The 21,779-nt window shown below is 43.8% G+C and overlaps 1 protein-coding gene across 1 annotated transcript in view; it reads right to left on the minus strand.

Annotated features, from left to right (window-relative positions):
* LOC147705833 (ubiquitin carboxyl-terminal hydrolase CYLD-like) overlaps positions 1 to 21,779 on the minus strand; it is a 199,882-nt gene that overhangs the window by 111,251 nt on the left and 66,852 nt on the right. The window contains exon 3 of the mRNA XM_086932277.1: positions 2,163 to 2,301. Coding sequence (XP_086788403.1) covers positions 2,163 to 2,301 — 139 coding nt within the window. The remainder of the gene's footprint in view (positions 1 to 2,162; positions 2,302 to 21,779) is intronic.

The raw sequence follows: 21,779 nt of genomic DNA on the forward strand, positions 1-21,779 counted from the left end.
CCCATGGGGCACAGGGTCAGAGCTGATTTGCATAAAGCCATTATCTGACCCAGGGTGGTGTGGAGTGCAAAAAACGATGGATTTAGGTCCAGATCCTTGTACTGGGGTGAATGTAAGACATTGATCTACATTCTGTCCATCAAATTGTTTTTTGTAATTTTCTCGCTGAGTGTACTGGGGTAGCTCAGACGTGGGTCCCAGAGCCTCCACACCACTGGAGTCAAGCTAGCCGGGCTGATGAGAGGTGTTACCTCGAAACCGGTCCGGTCCTCGGATGCTTGATTCCGGTCTGGGAAAGATATGGCTGTTGTAGTTCGGACTGGACTGTTCCCATGGGGCACAGGGTCAGAGCTGATTTGCATAAAGCCATTATCTGACCCAGGGTGGTGTGGAGTGCAAAAAAGGATGGATTTAGGCCCAGATCCTTGTACTGGGGTGAATGTAAGACATTGATCTACATTCTGTCCATCAAATTGTTTTTTGTAATAGACTCTAAACATGAACATTGATCTCCATACTTAACCAAATCCAAGGGAAGGAGGCTAAGGGGCACTGAAAAACTATGAACTGCACTCTGGGGTGAGTGGGCAGGAAGACTGCGTGCCTCCATGGGCAAAGAAAAGACGACCACCAGAACACTGAAAAATGTCTTCACATATACTTTTAGCTTTAAGGTGCATACTAAGAGAAGCAGTAGATTAGATCGCAAGTGATGAATTAGGAGGGCCTACCAATAGGCCTGGCGCATGGGGGAATGCGGGACAAAAACAAAACACAGTGATAGGGAGAAGGGGACAGAGCTACTACTCTGTCACTTATGTCGCAAAAAAATAAGAAATTAAGGCATGGCAAGCCATGTTTGTTCCATCAGCCACCCCAGGCTGGGCCTGGGCTGCACATTACATATCAGTGGTTTTAAGAGCAGGGAGAGAAGTCTCGGCCAGCACTGCAGACCATGGGGTAGCAAAAGAAAGACTTATTAACATGACTATCTGATCTTGAAAAGACAGTGACAAGTCTTTAGCTTTAGGGCTTTAATAACTATGTACAAAATAGGGAAGTACAAAAATGACTTAAAATACAGGCGTGTAATCAATTCTAGACTGGAGGCAACGCTCTACCAAAAGAACGTTGTGTATGAAAAAGTCTTTGAACCTGTTAGGAGGACAAACCATAATGTTTGAAACATAAAGGAAGGCTTTTTTTGGATGGAATGGATGAATTACTTAAAACAGGCCTAGTGGAGCTATTTAGAGGAATGTTAAAAAGCGGATGAATCCCTCCTTATTGGAACCGAGAGAGCACATTGAGTGGGCAATAGAAGCATAAAGACCTCAAACAGACCTAGACATGTTCTGGTGATGATGTTCTACTTGTGTCAACAAGAGAGGAAGGGGGAAAAAACACTCCTACTCCCCTCGAGATAAATCATGAAATCAACAAAGGAGTGTATTCACAGGAAACTTATACTGTGAATGATAAGACATGCTAGCTCTTCTTTTTCCTTTTTTGCAAATACAGTCCTTTGTTCATTTCCTGATCATGATGTTGTCATAGCCACTAAAAGAGATCAGACTCTAACTTGTAGGCCCTGCATCCATCTCACCCTGATACCATCCCTGTGCACAGAAGGTAGTGACTGTAGGCTAGCATCAATGATCATATTCTTTAAAATTTTACCACAGGATTGTGATTAATTTTGCTCAGTGAGTTGATTCTTTTCTACCAAGTACAGAGGTGTATATAGGGTGAGTAATTGTTTTAGCTAAACTCGAGTGGGACTTCTGTTATACTTGGGAAAGCAGCTTTTGAGGTGAGCTCAAGGATGGGAGACGGTCATACGAGAAAGGGCCTGTTAGGGTCAGGAACACGCAAGTTGCTTAGTATGAAAGACTTTGGGTAGAGTTTGCCGATTGAGGATGGAGTTGCAGAATCCCTCACACTCTCTTAGGTATAAACACCCACAACTCTATCAGATCGCTCCTGGTGGGTCACCCTTTTCTCCCTCTGCGCTGTATCGAGGCACCCTCAGGCACAAGTTGTCGCTTTTTATTCATTCATACCCCAGGATGGGGCCAATATTATTGTCCGGAGTTGTGGAAACGAGTGAGGCACATCCACCGTCATTAATGCCCCTCAACTGACGGTACTTTGGCACCAACCTGAACAGAGTGGAGTCGAGGTAGCAGGAGTTGTAGTGTCCCTGGATCCCCTTCATCTGTCCCACCATCTTGTGCAGAGTTTCGCTCTCCGTGACGGGCGGGATGCCTTCACTGTTGTCTTCTAACACTGAGCTCATGTCTGGGGAAACAACAAAGAGGCACATCAGCAAACTCGAGTACACACCAGCCCTTCTGTGGCAAACAGCAATGACTTACACTTTAATGAAACCACTAGAGGCTAACTAGTGCTTAATTTGTAAAAGAATAAGAGCTAGCGTCCACAGTTTTGCTCAGAAGCCTGGGGTCAGCGCCCTTAAATTCCATCTATTGAATTCCTCCTCATACCTCTTTAGTCCACCACTGGATACACCCACCAATTATTTCAGTCTTGCATGTTCCTGCTTTCTTCCCTTTTCTGTGGTTTCAGTCTTTCTCTTCCTCCTCCTTCTCCCCTTGTGTGTTTTTTACTCTTTTGCTCTGGGTCAAAGTCTTATGAGGAAAAAAATGTGCTGGTCACCAAAACTGGACTTAACCATTTAAACAGTGGTTTTATTGAGTGTGCCTGTGTGTGAATGAGTGACAGAGATAGAGGGGTGGCTACAGATACCTGCAAGTAGCCTGGGATGTCTCAGTCAAATATCAGATGTGTCCACCTTAAGATTTAATATGCCGGAGTTCAACAGACTTTTTGGGGTCTCTAACTTACTCTACTCCGCCCTACAAAAAATCAAGAGCGTAGATTAGTAAGTGAGATTCAGGGGGTGAAAATCTCAAATTCCCCAAGTAAAAAAGCAGTGGGCCACAGGGGGAATGGATAGGATGGCCAAGGAGCAGAATCAGTATTGATTTACAGAAGGTGGGTCTCCGGGGCTTATTCAGAGTTTGGCCACTCTGTTGCAACAATAACAGAGTACCCTGTCAGACAAACTCTTAGCTCCACCTGCCCGATTTTGAGTTGGGTGGATGTAAAGTTTTACACTGATGGAATACAGTATACTGCATCAGTGTAACACTTCCTCTGATGGCTCTAAGGAGTAGGGGCCATCAGAGGAAAGCCATCAAACTGTCCGCCCTATTTAAGTGGACGGTAGGATGGCTTTTGTTTACTGTCCTTCCCTGGCAGGTACAGTGAGCGTCTGTAAAAGAACAAAGGTGATCCGGTTTCATTAAAGAAAAGTCCCTCAGTGTGTGGGTCATTCGATTTTTTTTACAGGAACAAAATCCCACTTTGGAAGTTTGCTTTTGAAAAATCAAAAACTTTAGAGAACTTTTACGACTGACCATCAAGTTTGACGGAGTCGTCCATCAAACATTTTCTACATTGACAGAAACCACTGTGACGGTGATTCCTGCCCATGCAAAGAAATGTCTGTGGGTCAGGCGGACATCTCTAAATTCAGTGGGTAGAGTAAATGCAGGCTAATGGATATAAAGTCCTCTGCCACTCTGTCTGCCTTTACTCCGGCTGCCAAAATCCTAAATCAGGCCCTCTATCTAGAGTGACATATTGAGCAAAAAACACGTTCTTTTAATGCTACTCCCAGTGATTGCCAGTGGTCAGACTATTTACAAGTATTCGTCCCATCCCTTTTTGTGTGTTTGATTTCCAGTAATATGCCAGGGTACCATTAACTGACACTGCTTCCCAAGCATCCTACTGCCAATATTTGTGAATTCCAAAAAGTAGTAAATCTGCATCCATTCAAGGCGCACTTCTATAAGTGCCGGTTTACTACTTTTTGGTAGACTTAGGGGCAGATTTATGATGCCCTTGCACCTCTTTGCGCCGCAATTGCGTCACTTTATTTGACGCAACGGCGGCGCAAACAATGCGCTTTATTTACAACGTGACGCATCGAGGAGATGCGTCACGTTGTAAAGCCCTGCGCCATAAGGAGGCGTTCCTGCGCAGGGGGGGTGTTCCTGCGCAGGAACGCCTCCTGAAAGTGGCTGAGTGAAATCTATGAGATTTCACTCAGTCACTTTCAGGCCAATGCTGCGTCAAAACCCTGCGCCTGCTTGAAGCAGGCGTAGGTCTTGACGCAGCATTGTGAAGATGGGGCACCCCCGAGCCTTGCTGGAGCTGTGTCGCGCTTGCGACGCAACTCCAGCAATGCGCCACCTTTCCGGCACAGATGCGTCACGCATCTGTGCCGTTTTTGCACCATGGTGCGCCGCATTATAAATGCGGCGCACCATAGGTGGCGGAGCTGTGGCACACTGTGCCGCACATTAACTGGCGCATCCTTGGGGATGCGCTAGTTAACATAAATCTGCCCCAATATATTTAAGTTTCTGTTAAAAAAAATGAGCAAGATGAAATCTTTTTACTGAAATCAAGATAAAGAGAAAAACCAACACAGACACAGCAGACCCGACTTGGGGCCCAAATACCCAACTACTAAGTCAAGAATGCATTTATTAGGGGTGTCACACTACAAACTCCACCCCCTAAAACTACACCTCGGCACAGACGTGTAACCTGCGACTGAGTCTGCAGTAGTATTCCTTGCCTCTCACAGTCGTAAGTCTGACATGTTTTAGTGCATCTGCTGTACATGTTGAAAGGTTCATGTACTAACTTGTGACTGACTCTGCCACAGCCCTGTGGGTCTTTTATTTCACTTTCCCATTTCTTATGGCAATTAGAACAGCCACTAATCACACAAACCAATGCAGTAAAACTGGTTGCTAGTTCCTGACATTGGCCCAGAGTGGTTACCCAAGGCTGTTGTTTTCACTGTTTAGTGCAGGTATTCTGTCACACCTGAGTAGTGCTACTATTCAATTCACAATTAACACTGATTAGTGCTCCTATTCATCCACTGTATCTTTTCCACCCTTGTGATAAACAACAGGCTTTAAGTCGGCCAGTCTCTCTGGTTCTCAGACCCCCTAGTAATTAGAAATGGGGCCTATATACATGTCCGTAACTTTAATGGTAATATAATGTTCGATTTCTGAACAATTAATGTAAAAAACTTTAAGGTAATCCATGACACCAATATTCGTTCTGTTTATATTTCACATTTTACTTGATCGTGCATTCTCTTGGGGTGTTTAGCTATTTCCAGGAAGTTGTGCTTTTGTATTTTTTTCATGTAGCATATTATTCTTGCATGGGGCATACTTTGAACAGGTGTTTTTAACAGGCCATGCTTGAGAACTCTGGAGTTGAGGCTGAAGGTACTGAGAGTCTGTCACAGTGTCTGCAAGTGGGTCAAAAAGGTGTTCAGGATACATGATCATGCAATCCTTGGCCTCTCGGCAGAGCTCACAGAGCAATGGTCACGTATTCCAGGTGCAATTGTGATTTTGTGCAAACGTGTGTGGAGGTGATACAGTGTAGTCAAAACATTGACAAGGTGAAAGCAAAAGAAAATACAGTCTTACAGGTGAGTGGGTGCCTTGTGTCATTAGGGGTGGTGAAGTGAAAGAGCTGCGAGGAAGTGCCTTCAGAAGAGAGAAAAAAGAGAATGCTGAAGAGAAAATAGATGAGGTGCAAGATATACAGGTGGAGGAGATGTGGAGAGAAAAACAGCATATGTCTAACTTGGAGTGAACATGACTGCAGTGATTGAGGCACTCTGAAGAGCACTAACCCTTCCACGTGTCTAGGTAATGTTTATTTTATGGTATAGCAATTTCAGAATTGAAACCTTTTCAATATTACTTATTTTACAACAACATCACTGCTGTTGCTCATTTATCTAAAATACATAACAAATATTGACAAAGCCAATAGTCCTAACTGACTTTAGGTGTATGTCACTTATTATGTTATATATGTGGATGTAATAGAAGAAAGTACAGAGATGCACCAAAATACTGGTCAGGTAGCACACTATGGAATTCACAGAAATATTGTGTACGTACTTAATCCACATCCTTACTTACATAGGCCCGGCCCTTATGGAGACTCTGCAATTTTTTCATCCCACTTAAAGCCCTGGATAATCATATGTAGTAATTTAGCTCGTTTTAGATACAGTGGGAGGAAGGCCCCATTGCCTAAATTCTGAAATAAATATATTTTGGGCCTCGCTAAGCCCAGTATGCCTTTAACTCTCAAAGACTAGTGAAGACATTAAATAATGTGGTGAGGCGAGTATGTTGCTGAGAAAGGACTCAACTGCCCTTGTGATATACTGGCTTGCATCTGTGCATGTCTGTTTATAGTGCAGATGAAGGTATTAGTAATACTGCGAAGGAATGGATGGAGGATGTAATTGGTGAAATGATGATGCATGGAGGCAAGTAATCAGGCGCTATTATTTATTAATAATAAATTACAGGAGTTGTAACACATTCATTTCGTCTTTCACCCACTTTAGAGTGGGTTATTGTAATTGTAATGTAATTGTATTTATATAGCGCTTACTATCCCTTATAAGTTGTTAAAGTACTTTTCGGTGAGAAGCATGCTACTCCAGAACCCAAAAAGGATTAGTGGAGGGTTAGTATAGGGAAATATGTCTTGAATTGAGTGGTAGGCATGTGAGTCTGTTAGTTGTATTGAATAGAACAATGGAAGGATAGAAGAGGGAGGAATCTAGAAAGTGTTATTTGGGAGCTCATAGTAGTAAGACCCCTGACGAGGTGTAAAAATGCTTTTCGGCGAGTAGCACGCTGTCCAGAACCCATAGAGGATTAGTGGTGGGTAAGTATGAGGAAATAGTGGTTTATACAGAAGATACGGTGTCCAAAGTGTTAATGTCTAACCGTTGGAGGTTGCAAATCACACAAAGGGGAGATCCTGGTATATCATCTTATTGGTCTAAATATCTGAACGGACAGCATCTTTACAGCTAATATTCTACTTTAATTTTTCTTGAACGCTGGGAGGCAGATAAATGCAAGCAAAGCGAAGTGCGGAGGTGCTATGCTACCATGAGTAAGTGGCCAACTGCTTATATGACGAAAGTGCTCCGCCGCATTAGAGGAGCACTTTGGTTATCATTACCTCTCCAGAACAGTGGAAAAAAATATGGGGCAGATGTATGAGCCCTAGCGTCACTTTTGCGCCGTCATTGCGTCACTCTTTGTGACTCACCAGCGATGAAAAAATGCGCCATGTTGCGTCATATTTGCAAAGTGATGCATTTAGGTAGATGCATCACTCTGTAAACCCCTGAGCCACATTATACCGATTGAGACAAGGTGGATTTGTAGCAGAGCTTGCCTTTCTAGGCGTTAGGCAGGGGGTGAGGCACCTTTGTAGATGAGTGAACCCTCTTAGTGATTGGGTGAATTAAACTGGAATCTGCAATTTTTAACCTGCAGTCCTGTAAGGCGAGCCTGATACGGCTGGGAGAACAGAGATACATTGCAGGATGAGGACCACTGCATCCAAGCTAGCGCCTAGCTTACTTCATCACTTGATTTCAGTTTGCTTTCCCTGTACTCGGGCTGAGCAGAGCATTCTGTAAAGCAAATATTTTGTGCTGTCAGAACATCCCATTACTCCCCCAAACAGAGGAGAGCTCAGTGGACCACTGGTGTGTGGTCCACTGTTGATGGCTCACTGTTGATGGTAGGGAGAGGATATGAGGACCTCCTCATGATACCTTGCTGTGGGGCCCCTCAAGACTTCGAAATGCCATTGATAACAGGTAGAACTCTGAAGTTTCCCATAAAATGAGGAATAACAGTTAAGGATTTGTGTGGCCTATAAGTTAGTGCCCTTGCTTTGATTACATTTATTTTTCTAAAAGATGTATTTGTGTATGATGCAGAAGGTGTACAGTGAGACCATTGGCCTTCTGTTTTGTCACCATGCTATTGTATGGATGTTCCAGTTCCTTCAGCATCAACTGCCCACCATCACAGCCATTGCGGACAAGTATATGGAAACAACTACCATACTCTAACTGCCAGCCAGCATCATTATGACTACAAAGGGCACCTGAGAGAGGGGCATTTGACAGTGGTAATTAGAAATTAAGGGATATGCACAGATCTGCATGGGAGCACTCCTAGGCTGCCCCAGAATTCCTATCCTAGTAATGATCAGGAATTTCAAAATAAGTATTTGCACAATTCGCTCTGAACGTCTAGAAGTCTAGTCAACGTTAAGTTATATGTCACTATTACGAATAAGACAATATCGCTCTGTGATGATATCGATCCATTGACCAACCACTTTGCATTGTAAGGTAAGTATATTTGACTAAACGTAGCTCCACCTACACTTACCTTGTGAGATAAGTGTAATTGGAATGAAGGAAGTAATTATATACTCTTACCTCCCAATGTAGTGATATAGTGATATTGTGGATAAAATTGAATTGTATTTGCACTTATACTCCGCTGCTTACCACTATATGTTGCTGACGTGCATTGCAGAAGACTGGCCTTTTACAATATCTAACACCCTGCTATCTAACAGGTGTGATTCTAGCTTTCACCATGAGGTTATAGTATCTTCATGTTCTATATCACATGTGATACACTGACCCCCAGTCAACTTCACAGCGTAAAAATTATAGTTTTTGTTATTTTCAAGGAGGTGAGTAAAAAGTTTTAGGCATGGTGGAAAAAATTTATAATATGAACGTTCTGTGTACTGGAATGTCCATTTAGGAATCTTTTTGTTTCAAACCGATAGACTAAGTAGACTGCCTTTTGACTCTGACATTCGAAGAGAGTTCGCCCTGGGGATTATATAGCATACACCTGAGTGTATATCACAGTGTGTACACATCTCGAGGTTCCCTTACCTCAGTGAACTGCATCAACCTCAGCCTATGTATCTGACATGAATAATGCACTAAGTTATTCAAAAGATACAATCAGATGTACAGAAAGTGAGTGGATTTTGGGCCAGCCAATGACTTTCATGTAATTTTCATGGTGTGTCATCGCTTGTATAGGCTGTCTGTTGAAGTCATGGCATTTCACGGATGGTTAGAATGTCTCATTAGTGTTCCTGATAGGTTGGGCAATGCTGCACAAAGTAGTATTTACAGGTCTAACAGAACAACATGATGTGTAGTTTGTAGTTGCAAGCCTGCGCGTCTTGTTGTTTAGATGCTTAATCCGATAATAAACACCCAGTCTAGTGAATTAATTGCACGTGTGCATTAATGGTTTTACTTACTGCCATGAACACAATTTCTTGGATTAATGGCTTTCCTTGGTCACAAGGTCAAACCACAGGCACACATAGGCTTTCTTAAAGATGCAACTAAAATACTGACCCTTCATTAAAAGTATCTACTGTACAATATCTTGTTGATTACGCTTAATACATTCAACATTGACAAATCAGACATAGGGCCTGATTTAGCGTTTGGCAAATAGGATACTCCGTCACAAACATACCAAATATCCTGTTAGTCGTATTACAAGTACATTATATGCTATGGAACTTACAATATGAGGACAGGATATCTAAATCAGGACCTTTGTAATAACACTACCAGTATTTAAAGACCCATGCTGCTGGTGGTGTAATTTGCACTTTATAGTAGGCAAATAACCCTTTTAACTCTAACTCCTTTGCTCAACCTAAATATTTCAAATATGGTATCCGGCCGATAGATAGGATGCTGGCGGTCAAGGATAGATTCTGACACATTCATGGGTCTACCCATGACACAAGACTAGCTCTTCCGCAAGCTATCCTTCATCAGAGGCTCCTTTGCATATCTTGATTTTATTATCCTAGCAAAAAAGAGAAGTTACAAATGTAATTTACTAACCAACCCATGTAACCGAATAAATGTATGACCAAACTGAAGTAACCAATGAAATTCCCTGAACAGCTGTAGTTGTTTCTTACATATTTATCTGCATCGCCGTGGACACAATGCATCCCTTCTCAGAAACAAGGATTGAACCCCTTTTGATTTACACCCAGATACTGAATCAAATGTCCTGCGTTGTTGCGGAGTCTGTCTCTGTATATGTATTTAAAAGGCCTTGTTTAGCATCAATGCCAGCATACAGATGCATGTCTCATGGCCATGAAATCAGTAAGCTTGCTATGGTCTCTTGAACACTGGATTTGTTCAAGACAACCCTGCTTCAAGTCTTCTGTATAATGCTATCCCCAACATGACTTCTAAAGGTGTGCCTATGATTGTATTTCTAATAGGTTGTTTATTTATTGCAGTACTTTTTTTGATCTTTTTTTTTATTTTATTTTTTTAACCTTTCTTTGCACTCACCTAGCACGATTTGGCTTTTCTTTTTGCACCCTCAACACACACAAGAACCTGCTCCGCTGTAAACAGGCGTTGTAGCAGACTGGAAAGACATTAGGTCTTTCCAGTGGGAACCCAGTGATGAAGCAGGTCACCACTAGGTTGGTGAGTGTGGGTTCTTATTTAACCAGTCTTCTGTTCCTTTCTCCACTTTCCCTTCCCTAACACGTCAAAAGAAATATCTACTCTTTTGAAGTGGTGTTTTGGTACCTTCACTCTTCTGTTGTTTAGTAAATATTCATTAGGGGTAAACTAAAATACCCTTACTCTCTCTTTGTTAACATGTGTACATTTTTGATCCACACTTATCCCAACTGCCATAATAGTGTTCCTCAGGATTATGTATTTTGAGTGGCAGCTCCTCGAGTGAGTGCTGGAGGGCGGTGGACGGGGCGGGGCAGGGTGGGGCGGGGTGGGTAGTAAACTCTGGCATATGACCGTAAGGAGTTGAGTAAATAAATAAAACAAATTACATTGTGCACGCTGTATCGCCATTTGGCGTTGCAGAGTGCGCAATGTCATTTGTTATATTCATTTATTTATTTACTCAATTCTGTAGGACCGTATGCCGGAGTTTACTACCCCCGCCCCTCCTCCGCCAAACTGCCCGCAGCACTCCCTCGAGGAGCCTCCATTGTGTATTTTCTTTAAACCTTCAAAATAGCGTTCTCAGGAGGAACCTCTTGCAGTTCAAGCTTGCCTGGCCAGTTGAAGAACATGTACTTTTGAATATCGAGTCCAAGAATATCATGGCACACTAACATTGTGGACATAACATTGAGTGACAAAATATCGAAAGGTGAATTCACAGAGGGAAGTATAGATTTAATATTCTTAACTTCACATCTAAGTACCTTGGCATTGTTTATGTCGTGAAGGTACATAGATGTGAAGTTAGGTATAGAAAATCTATACATATCTTTCAATATTTGGTCCCTTGAAATTTTTAGCCCTGATGGTAGTGTTCCACGATGTCCTGGACTTAATATTTAGGAGTCACACCAGATACAGTGATGGAGCAAGGATTCGCACGTAAAGCGCCTTGCCCAGTGCAAGAACCTCGCCCAATGTATAATACTACTAAAATCATTGTTTGTCATTTATTTTACGTTTTCCCATACACGCGGGTGTCCCCAGGATGCTTGCTCGTATGTCTTTTCCATATTAACGAAGCTTGCACTAACGAATCGGCTGCTTTGATGCCATTCAGTCTGCGCATGCGTCGGTCATACCCATGTGATGTGACGCACTCGCATTCTGGAGGGAATTTGTGCTCATGCGCACTGTTGCAAAAATGGCCGCTTGACTCTCACCACGCTCTCTGCTTGCTACTGCTGCTTCAGCCTATCTGTCTTTTCGCACTAAACATTAAGGCTGTAGTCATTATAAAGTAAGGGTTGGTTAAAATTTCTCATGGTATACAGTGTGATCATTTTTATATGTGATTTTAATTTGTTCTCGCTTACTTTTCATGTACCACGTCTCTGGGGGCTGGGAGTGCTTAAGCTACGCCATATTTGAAGCTCCTCTGGGTATTGCCATGTGACCTGGGAGAAACTCGACTGCGCAGACGCTGAAATCAGCCAGCTGGCTCCCGAAGCCAAATGCGCCTGAGAAAACCAGCACATGATGAGGACACTCACCTTGAGAATAACTGACTATGTTGCGATGTCCTGTGCTCTCAGATTTTCTATTGTATTCTACGGATGGGAACGTTGAATTTTAGGAGGTGGTAATGACCGCACCACCTCTCCTGACCAATCAAAATGTGGGAAACTGTCACTTGCAACATTAGTGGGTGGTCTGAGGGACCCCAAATTGGTATAACTACCCTAGTTTAGCTCAGGAAAATTGTCCGACTTGTCCGAGTAGCAGACCTGTCACTGACCCTACGATCTCAATAGGTGCTCAATCTGAAAGTGCTGCGGAGCACTTTGTCCATACTTTCCACAAACTCCTAAGGGGTGGAAAATCCTAAGTGCTGGCGAAGCACTTTGCTGGGGAATTCGAAAATCCAATTGGGTTTTCTGGCGGATTACTTGCAGAAGGAGGTAACGCAGGCGTTGCTGTCCGAAGCTGTGGGTGTTGGTCGTACCCTGGGAGGCCCAGTCCTTTGACCCGAACCTGAGGGGTATCCTGTCCTGATCTGTCCGTGGGCTGTACCTGTTCGCATTCTGGTATTCCTTTTCTGAGGGTCCTAGTCCCCGTCCTTCCAACTGACCCGTGGCCAGGGTTAGTCTTCTCTCAGACCTAGGTAAATATTAACCTGTGGGTTTGCGTCTCTCTCTCTCTCTGATTTAATAGAGTACTCTTGCCTTTGATATTGCTCTATCACCTTGAGAACAAGTTATATGCAATTGTTGTAGAATTGTTCCACTTCTCTCCCCTCCTTTAGAAAATTGCCAAACTGTTATATTTTAGTATGTTCCAATTTTTCCCTTTCCTTTAGCTGATTGCAGTGAATTTAGTAAGAATAGTTTAAGCGTTTAGGTTAAATACATGTTCTAGGTCCCAATCCCGTCCTATTGTTTCTAGCATAAAGTTGCAGTGACTAGTTCTGTTCTAAAAATCCTACCTTTAGTCTTCCCATATATTCTAATGGTTATAATTCTAATACAAAGTTACTTATTGGTGTTGATTTTGATGTTTGATATATTATTTTGCCTGTCGCTTATTGTCTTGGCATCTTCTCTTTGAACCTTTATATAAAGTTTTAAACTTCATCAGGTGTCTGTGGTCATTTTACAGAAATTGTGGATAAGTATGTACTGAAGTATAAAGAATATAGCTTTTTAGGTTCCCTGTCTACTGTTTTCCCTTATAGCTCCAGGTCCGTCGGAAAGTTGTACTTGTGGTAAGTCAGGTACATGGTAAGAAGAGGTGTAACCCAAACCCTAATTACTCATAGGAGCGTGTAGCAGAAGCCATCACCCGGTTCACCCAAATGTTTTAATGGTGTATAAAATGTTATGCACGCCAGGGCCCAGTGCGTGTAGTTAATTGGTGAATACGGTGACCCGGGTGAACTGCGCGCTCTATCAGTAATTTTCTGGTAGCAGTAGTATGGTTTGGACTAGTTAGATTAGGTAGACAGGATAAACAAACCGTGAAAACAAAAGTGTGCTGCTGATTTTCTACTATATTGGTCTAAATGTTTTGAAATGTTTAAGGATTTATATGTAAATGTATATGATTTTGCATTGCTGCTATAGATATTACATGTTGAATTAACCCAGAACTGTTTGTAAGTGTTCAGTGTAGTCCGAATCCCCGGGGAAGTATTTGGCTAATGGTGAGCAGAATCCGGTTAGCTGTTGAAGTCACTAGGGTTTGAGTCATTAGTGCAGGGTTAGGAATAACTGGAAGCACTAATTAGGATCTTTTGTTGTATCTGAATAAATGATAGCTACGAGTCCGGTATAAAACTTTCATTGCGATATCACCTAGTAAGGGTCGCATACGGAAGGAGTAGTAGGGTCTCCGAGGCTTGACTGGTAAGTAAAATAGTTCACTGGTGAAATCCCGGCTCAGTACATATCCCTGACGAAAGTGGATGAGTCGGAAGAATAACGGGTTCTATATTACTCGCGTGTGAGGTTAGGCAAAGAAGTCTATCCAGAGTGAATGAGAAGTAGACAGAAGTGGTTTACTTGCAGTGAAAGAAAGTTTTTCTATCTCTTTAGAACGCTCAGACATAGTGGCAGACGTTGTGTGTTAGTAACTAAGTTTTACATTTGCACTTTAGGAAAAGTTAAAAGTTTCCGTTACCTTGTGAAGGAGGGAGTCAGTCGGAGAGCTGCTCTGACGTCACTCCGTGCCGCGCTGGTATTGGTCAAGACAGCGGGTGTGTAGCGGAGCTGAATTTGTGAAGGAGGGGTGAGTGCCGAAGCGTGAGACTCTGTCTCGCGAAGAGGCCGCGCACCCATTGGCTAAGGATTTTGTATTCTCGGACCTGATTGGGTAGTGCGAAAAATAAGTCGCGCTAGCATTGGAAGCACAAAAGTAAACAAAAATTAATCAAGCCGAGCTAGAAGCGAGTCTGGAGAGTTGCATGTGGTATCCAGATTTCATACCGAACCCAAAGTACCTAGGATTTCATAAGGATCAGCTTATACGAGGTAGACCGCACATGATGTATGGAGTAAAGAGGAAATTGTCATTTACTGACAAAGTAAAGAATTTTTTCAAAACCGACAAGCCCATTAGAACGAGGGAAGGCGTTCTCATTCCCCCGCCCAACACCCCTGCTTCTTTCATGTTGTTTGATAAAGGGTATCACACTTGTGTCTGGTTAGAAAATTGGGCAAAGTATACTGCCGAGGACGGAGTCTTAGCATTCCCTGTTGAAGGTACATTTAATGGTCGGATTTTGTTTAACTTAAGGACCCGCATGAACGAATTACACCCTAGACCTAGGCTGACCCAGTACGAAGCTCTGGAGGAATGGGAGATTGAGGCTGCAGAGCGAGATAAACCCCGAATGGATAAGGGAGTGAGTAAATGGTATCCTAGGCTTCCAACGCCAACCAAAGAGCAGAAAATGAAACAGTGGAGGCAATCTATGTTGACTGAAGGATTATTTCCCATGATGGGGGTATTAGAAGAAAAGAAAGGAAAATGTAAAGAAAAGACCCATCACATAATGCCCGCAGGGGACTCAGAAGATGAGCACCTGGAAGACTTGTTAATGAAAAATCCACCTCCCTATGTTGCAGAGTCAGAACCTGTGCATTCCCCAAACCCTTTTTCAAAATATCCCAGATGTAGGAGGGATAGTGATACAGATGGAACAGGTACAGACAGTAAAACCAGTGACAGGGATGGGTTTTGCAGACCTAAATCTGCGGTCCCAAATTATCAGCCGTTCGGAGAAGGTCCACCCCGATTGGTCACTCCGACTGCTCCAAGTATTTACCCTTCCTTGGTACCTCAGGTATTGCACGACAATTCAGCAGAAAAGGCTCTAAGAGAAAAGGAAAGGGAAGCTCTGACCAGACAGCGAGATGATTTGGTTCGAACTATCGCCCAGATACATCCCCATCCTGATTCTCTGACTATTCCAGTAACTATTGGCCCAGCTATTCCACTGTATAGAAATGACCTGACTAGTCCTCGTCCTCCTGTTATCACCCCAGTGCTGCCTACTCCTAGCGTCCCTACCCCGAGGAAAGAAGTATTCATAGATGAAGATCAAGAAAGTGAATGTGAATCTGTGGTGTTGATGGATTTGCCCATTAGAGAGCCTAGGGCTAGTACTGCGGGGGCAAAAAGTCAGACTAGATCCAAAGAGGTGTCGATTGAAGGTGCAACTGGGGTTAGGAGTGCTACTGTAGTATCCCCAGAAGAATTAGACAGATGGACCAAGGAACTGGAAAAGGAGACCACTCCCCAACCCAAAGCATTAGAAATATATAAATTAAGAATAGAAATAGAAGAAATGATGGCTGGAAATGTGGGGGTGGAACGTCTGAACTCCTACAATGAAGAGGAATTATTGTTTATCAGCAAAAATCTTACCCGAAATGCTAGAATGCTTCATGAAAGGATAATGGATACAGCCACAGAAATGGGAATTGATGTTAGTCGCTCCAAAATTCTTCAAAAACCCTACCGAGTAGACTTTTCAGACAAAGATTTAGAAAACCTAAATGTGATGGGAAAACAGATCCAAGTAAAGGAATTGTTAAAGCTTTTGCAAAAATGGGGAGAGGTGGGAAAATGGAGAACCCGGTGGGCAAAGAAAAAGGAAGACAGTAGAGCAAAATCACAAGCGTCAGAATATATGCTGAAAGAAGTAACTCCCGCAGAAAAATTGTGTCCCATGAGAGAGGTCCCGGGAGTGAAATATGTCCATGTCCCTTGGTCCAGACAGGATATTGTGTCATTTACAAATGACTTCCCGAAATTACGGGAAAAGCCTGTTGATTGGTACAGGCAGGTAGAACGTTTCATAAAAGTTCAGAAATGTCTGCTGAAAGACCTGGATGGGTTTTTCGACATTGTGGTCCCCGTAGATCTGTGGACCGACTGTAAAATTGAAATTGATTGGCCCAGTGAGGAATTCCCCAGAGATGAGAAAACAGGAGCGCCTGCACCTGAAGTAATGAGGAAGTATGAACAAGTCATACAATATCTCAAGAAAAAGGTTCCCGCAAAGGAAACAGATTGGACCCGAATAGATAGAACCACCCAAGAACGTGATGAAACTGTTCACTCCTATTATGAAAGGCTACTGCAAGTGTTTAAAACATACAGCGGTATCGATAATGTGGACATGAAAGACATGACACATTTCAGTTACAGATTTGTGCTAGGATTAAGGCCCGAAATCTCCCAATGGATTAGAGACAATAAAATCAGTTGGCAGGGAAAACCAATAGATGATGTCCTGAAATATGCAAAATACTGCGAAGATGAAATCGAAAACAAAAGGAAGGCCCTCAAGGAAAAGGTCATGTGGGCACAGGTGAAGTTGGCTGAACAACAAGAACAGCAGTTAAGTAACTTGAATTCTAATAAGAACTCACAGAATACCACTGGTGGAGGAGGAGGAGGAAAGCCCCGAACTAAAATGAGTAGAGAAGAGGCTATGAAAAAATTCCCTTGTCACGGGTGCGGCCAGATAGGGCATTGGAGAGACGAGTGTCCACACCTGCAGGCCGGTAATGCCCCTGTAAATGGTTTAACCCCACAGGTGCAGAAAGAGGGGACGAGGAAGAACCAGCAACAGGTAAAGCTACCTCCTGTACCTCGCGCTCCTAGACAAAATTTTAAGAATCAGGGTCAGCAGAATGAGAGGGCGGAAGTATGGGAAGTCGAGAATGAAAGAGATGCAGTCATTCCACAGTACTTGTTAAATGACACCTTCCTCTATGAAAATCATGATTGACGGGGCCTGAGAGGGGAGGATGAGGAGTGCGTGCTTGGCGCCTCCTTACCGGTAGACCAGACTGGACCATACATTGAAGGAAAGGTTGAGGGAAAAGACGTCACCTTTCTGTTGGACACTGGTGCTACCCGATCTACTGTGAGGACAGTGGATGTTCCTAACCTACCCCTCTTGGGAGAAGCGATCCAAGTAGTGGGCGTCTCAAATCAAATAATAAGTACTCCAGTAACCGAACCAATGGAAATCTCCATAGGTAATTTCAAAGAAATGCACAGATTTGTGGTCTGTGATTCTAGTCCTGTGAATCTGCTAGGACGAGATTTGTTGTGCAAGATGCGTTGTACCATTTACTGCACACCAAATGGCGTCGAAATTCAGACCCCCGATGAAGATGGCCTGTACAAACTGATGTTAGTCAGACAAGATGCTGATATCAAACCGTTAACAGTTGAGGATTTGCCGGAAGAACTCCAGTTAAGAGTAGTCCCAGAAGTATGGGATTTCACAGGAAAGGATGTTGGCTTGATGGCGAATGTAGACCCAGTTAAAATATCCATAAAAACGAATGCTGTATATCCCAAAACCAGACAGTACAAAATGAGTGCAGAAGTGAAAGCAGGAGTAGCGACTGAAATTACCAGGCTGCTTGAAGCGGAAATAATAGAAGAAGTGATGAGCAGCCCCTGTAATTCGCCTATCATTGGGATCAAAAAGCCTAGTGGAAAGTACCGGGTAGTGCAAGATTTGCGTAAGGTAAACCAGATTGTCGTGCCTTGCTGTCCTATTGTGCCCAACCCTGCTGTGATACTATATCAGATTCCCTGGAATGCAGAATGGTTCACTGTCATCGACCTGTGTCATGCATTCTTTTCCATCCCATTGCATCCAGAAAGCAAGTTCCTTTTCAGTTTTGAATTTGACAGTCATATCTATGTCTGGAATCGTGTCCCTCAGGGGTACACTGAAAGTCCATCGATTTTCAACCAGATACTAAAGAAGTGCCTTGAAACTCTAGTGCTGCCGAGAGAGTCTGTTTTGGTGCAGTACATAGATGACCTATTGGTGGCATCTAAAACCCAGACCGACTGTGTCACCGACACCATTGCGTTACTGAATCACCTAGGAAAGGGAGGACATAAAGTGTCACCTGACAAATTACAATTTTGCAAAAACTCAGTGAAGTATCTGGGGCATCAGATAGAAAAAGGAATCAGGAAAGTTACTACAGAAAGAATCAAAATAATAAAAGCAATGGAACTGCCCAGAACTCAGAAAGAGGTGAGAATGTTCCTAGGAGTTGTGGGTTACTGCAGACAATGGATTGTAGGATTTGCCGCGCTAGCAAGACCCCTGATAAAAATGACCAAGAAAGGAGTAGAAGACCCCGTCAGCTGGGACAGTGAAAGCATGAATGCTTGGGTAACATTGAGAAATTGTCTATGTACTGCTCCTGCATTGGGTATGCCTGACTACTCTAAATCTTTTGAGCTTTTCTGTGACACAAGAGAGAATTGTGCTCTTTCAGTCCTGACCCAGGAGCACGGATCAATTAGGAGACCGGTGGCCTATTTTTCAGCCACCCTAGATCCGGTGGCTGCTGGATTACCGGGGTGTCTGAAAGCAATTGCTGCTACGTGCGTCAGTCTGGAACAGAGTGAGAACATTGTCATGGGACATCACGTCACTGTATATGTTCCTCATTCTGTTGTAATCCTGCTGACTAGAACCAAGACCCAGTACCTCACACCTAGTCGGCTGACTAAGTATGAAAGAATTTTGATTGGTGCTGAAAACGTAACCATATCGCGGTGCAATGTCCTAAACCCAGCGACCCTGTTACCTGTCCCTCTGGATGTAGACCTAGAAGAGGAAGGGGAACATAATTGCATCGATTTGACTGAGTTCAGTACAAAGCCCCGTCCAGACATTCGTGAAATAGCACTACTCGATGGGGATAAGACAATGTTCGTGGATGGCTCGTGTTTAAAACATGAGAGTGGGGGCCTGAGTGCTGCCTATGCTGTGGTTACATTGACAGAAACCATAGAAGCATCTTACCTGAGCGAGGTGAAATCTGCACAAGTGGCAGAGCTCATCGCGTTGACTAGAGCATGTAAGAGGGGTAAGAACAAGAGAATAACTGTTTACACAGACAGCCAGTATTGTTTTGGGGTTGTTCATGACTTCGGCCAATTGTGGTTGCAAAGAGAATTCATGACTTCCTCAGGCACCCCTATCAGAAACGGAAAAGTGGTGCATAACTTACTGGAAGCTATCCAATTGCCCAAAGAATTGGCTGTGGTCAAGTGTGCGGCTCACAGATCTGGAAATGATGATGTGACTGCCGGTAATAGGTACGCTGACCAAATTGCCCAGTTCTGTGCCCGACATCAAATGTCACTCCAAATTGCGTTGTGGAGTGGAACCAGCTGCCAACTTATGTTGTTTGAGAATGTGTCAACGTGGGAAGAATTAAAGGATTTGCAACAGGCAACAGACAGACAAGAGAAAGGAAGGTGGGCCGCAAATGGGTGCAAGTTGAGAGATGATGGTGTGGTGGTAAATCCGACTGGGGTGCCTGTACTGCCTGATAGCTTGATCGACCCCATGATCAGAATGATACATGAACCAACACATATGGGAAGAGACGCGATGTGTCGAGTGTTTGACAAGGTGTTCTATAATTCAAAGTTCAGGAACCAGGCGGAAAGGCTTTGCCAGAGGTGCCTAGTGTGTCAGCAGTTCAATGCAGGGAAAAAGACTGTGGTAGAACAAAGTACGGTTGGAAAGGCAATAGGTCCCTTTGTCAGAATGCAGGCAGACTTTGTAACCATGCCTAGGTGCAAAGGGTATAGATACATCCTGGTCGTAGTCTGTCTGTTTTCCCGGTGGGTGGAGGCCTATCCCGCAAAGAAAAATGATGCCATAACCACTACCAAATTATTGCTCAGGGAGTTGATACCTAGATTCGGAATCCCAGAGACGATCGAAACGGACCAAGGTGGGCATTTTGCCAACGATGTCCTAGAAGAACTCTGTAAAGCATTCAAAATGAAGCAAAGACTGCATTGTGCCTACCGTCCAGAGGCTTCTGGGGTAGTGGAACAAATAAACGGCACCCTGAAATCCAGATTGGGAAAAATGTGTGATTCCACAAAAATGAACTGGATAGAGGCTTTACCCCTTGTGCTGATGAGTTTGAGAAGTATCCCGAACAGAAAAACTGGCCTGAGCCCCCATGAAGTGTTGATGGGAAGAGTGATGCGACAGGCATGGGTACCCGGACACAAACTGCTAAGCATTTCTGATGATATGGTACTAGAATACTGCCAGCAGCTGGGTGACCAAGTGCGTTCTCTCTCTCAGCAGATTGGAGAGACAGAAGACGAGTGGCCAAAGACTCCAGCACACAACTTGCGACCAGGAGATTGGGTGGCGTTAAAGAAACACACCCGGAGCAGTTGCCTGAAACCCAGGTGGGGAAAGCCACGACAAGTGATCCTCGTCACTACAACTGCTGTAAAGTGTGCGGGCGTACCGAAGTGGATCCACGCCAGCCACACCAAGCGGGTAGCTGGAGAAAACGCGACTGAAGCTGAAGGCAGCACAGCTGAGGAAGCTCCCGAGGAGGAGAGTCCAGAACTAGCTGACATCGAACTGCCGAGCACAAGTCGAGACGTTGAGTGGTTCCCTGCTGACGACCAGGTTCATGATCCAATACGAACCAGGAAATATTCCTACTTAGACAGTGAGTGGGATAGTCCAGGTGAGCTAGAAATAGACGAAGCAGATCAGGTCAAAGAGAATCACATCACACCTGATCAGGAATTAGGCCAAGTAGGGTCAGACAAGGACACCGAAACTCCTCCTGAGACTCCAGAAAGTGGAGAGGGACAGTTAGAAACTAGAGCTGACGTTCATGCAGAAGAAAGCGAAGAGATCAAAGAGCATGAACAGGAACAGATAGAACTAGATCAAAGTGCTCAGACAACGGAAACGACAGTAACCAGAAATAAAAAGCAAGTGCGATTTGAATCTGAGCAGGGTCAGAATAGGGACCAGGCAGAAGACATAGATGAAAGACCTGGAACTAGTCAGACAGGCAGGAAAACGGAGGTGTCACAACAAAAAGTAAAAAGAGTGCACGAAGAAGGGCAAGTTTCCTCAACTACTGGGAGGAAAGGAGGCAGAAGTGCACCCCGATACGTCAAAAGACTAAGGCTCAGACTAAAGACAGTCGAAGAGAAACTGAAAGACCGGAAAAGGGCTGAAAGTGAAAGAAGGGCAGCCCAAGGAAAATCGCTGAGAAAAAGCGACAGACTCAAGAAACAGAACCGACTGTATCGGAGCCCTGAGTGGACTTACTTTGTGTTGGAGGAAATAGACGAACCCCACCACAGTGGCAACAGTGACGACGAATCCATTGCTGATCGGAGTTCGGACGAAGACCCTCCTTGAGAGAGCCCTGAAGTGAGCCTTTGGTGCAAAGAAACGAAGAGGGGTAGCAAAAGCCACCTGTAA

This window comes from Lissotriton vulgaris, chromosome 7 (assembly GCF_964263255.1).
Source record: "Lissotriton vulgaris chromosome 7, aLisVul1.2, whole genome shotgun sequence".
NCBI lineage: Eukaryota > Metazoa > Chordata > Amphibia > Caudata > Salamandridae > Lissotriton > Lissotriton vulgaris.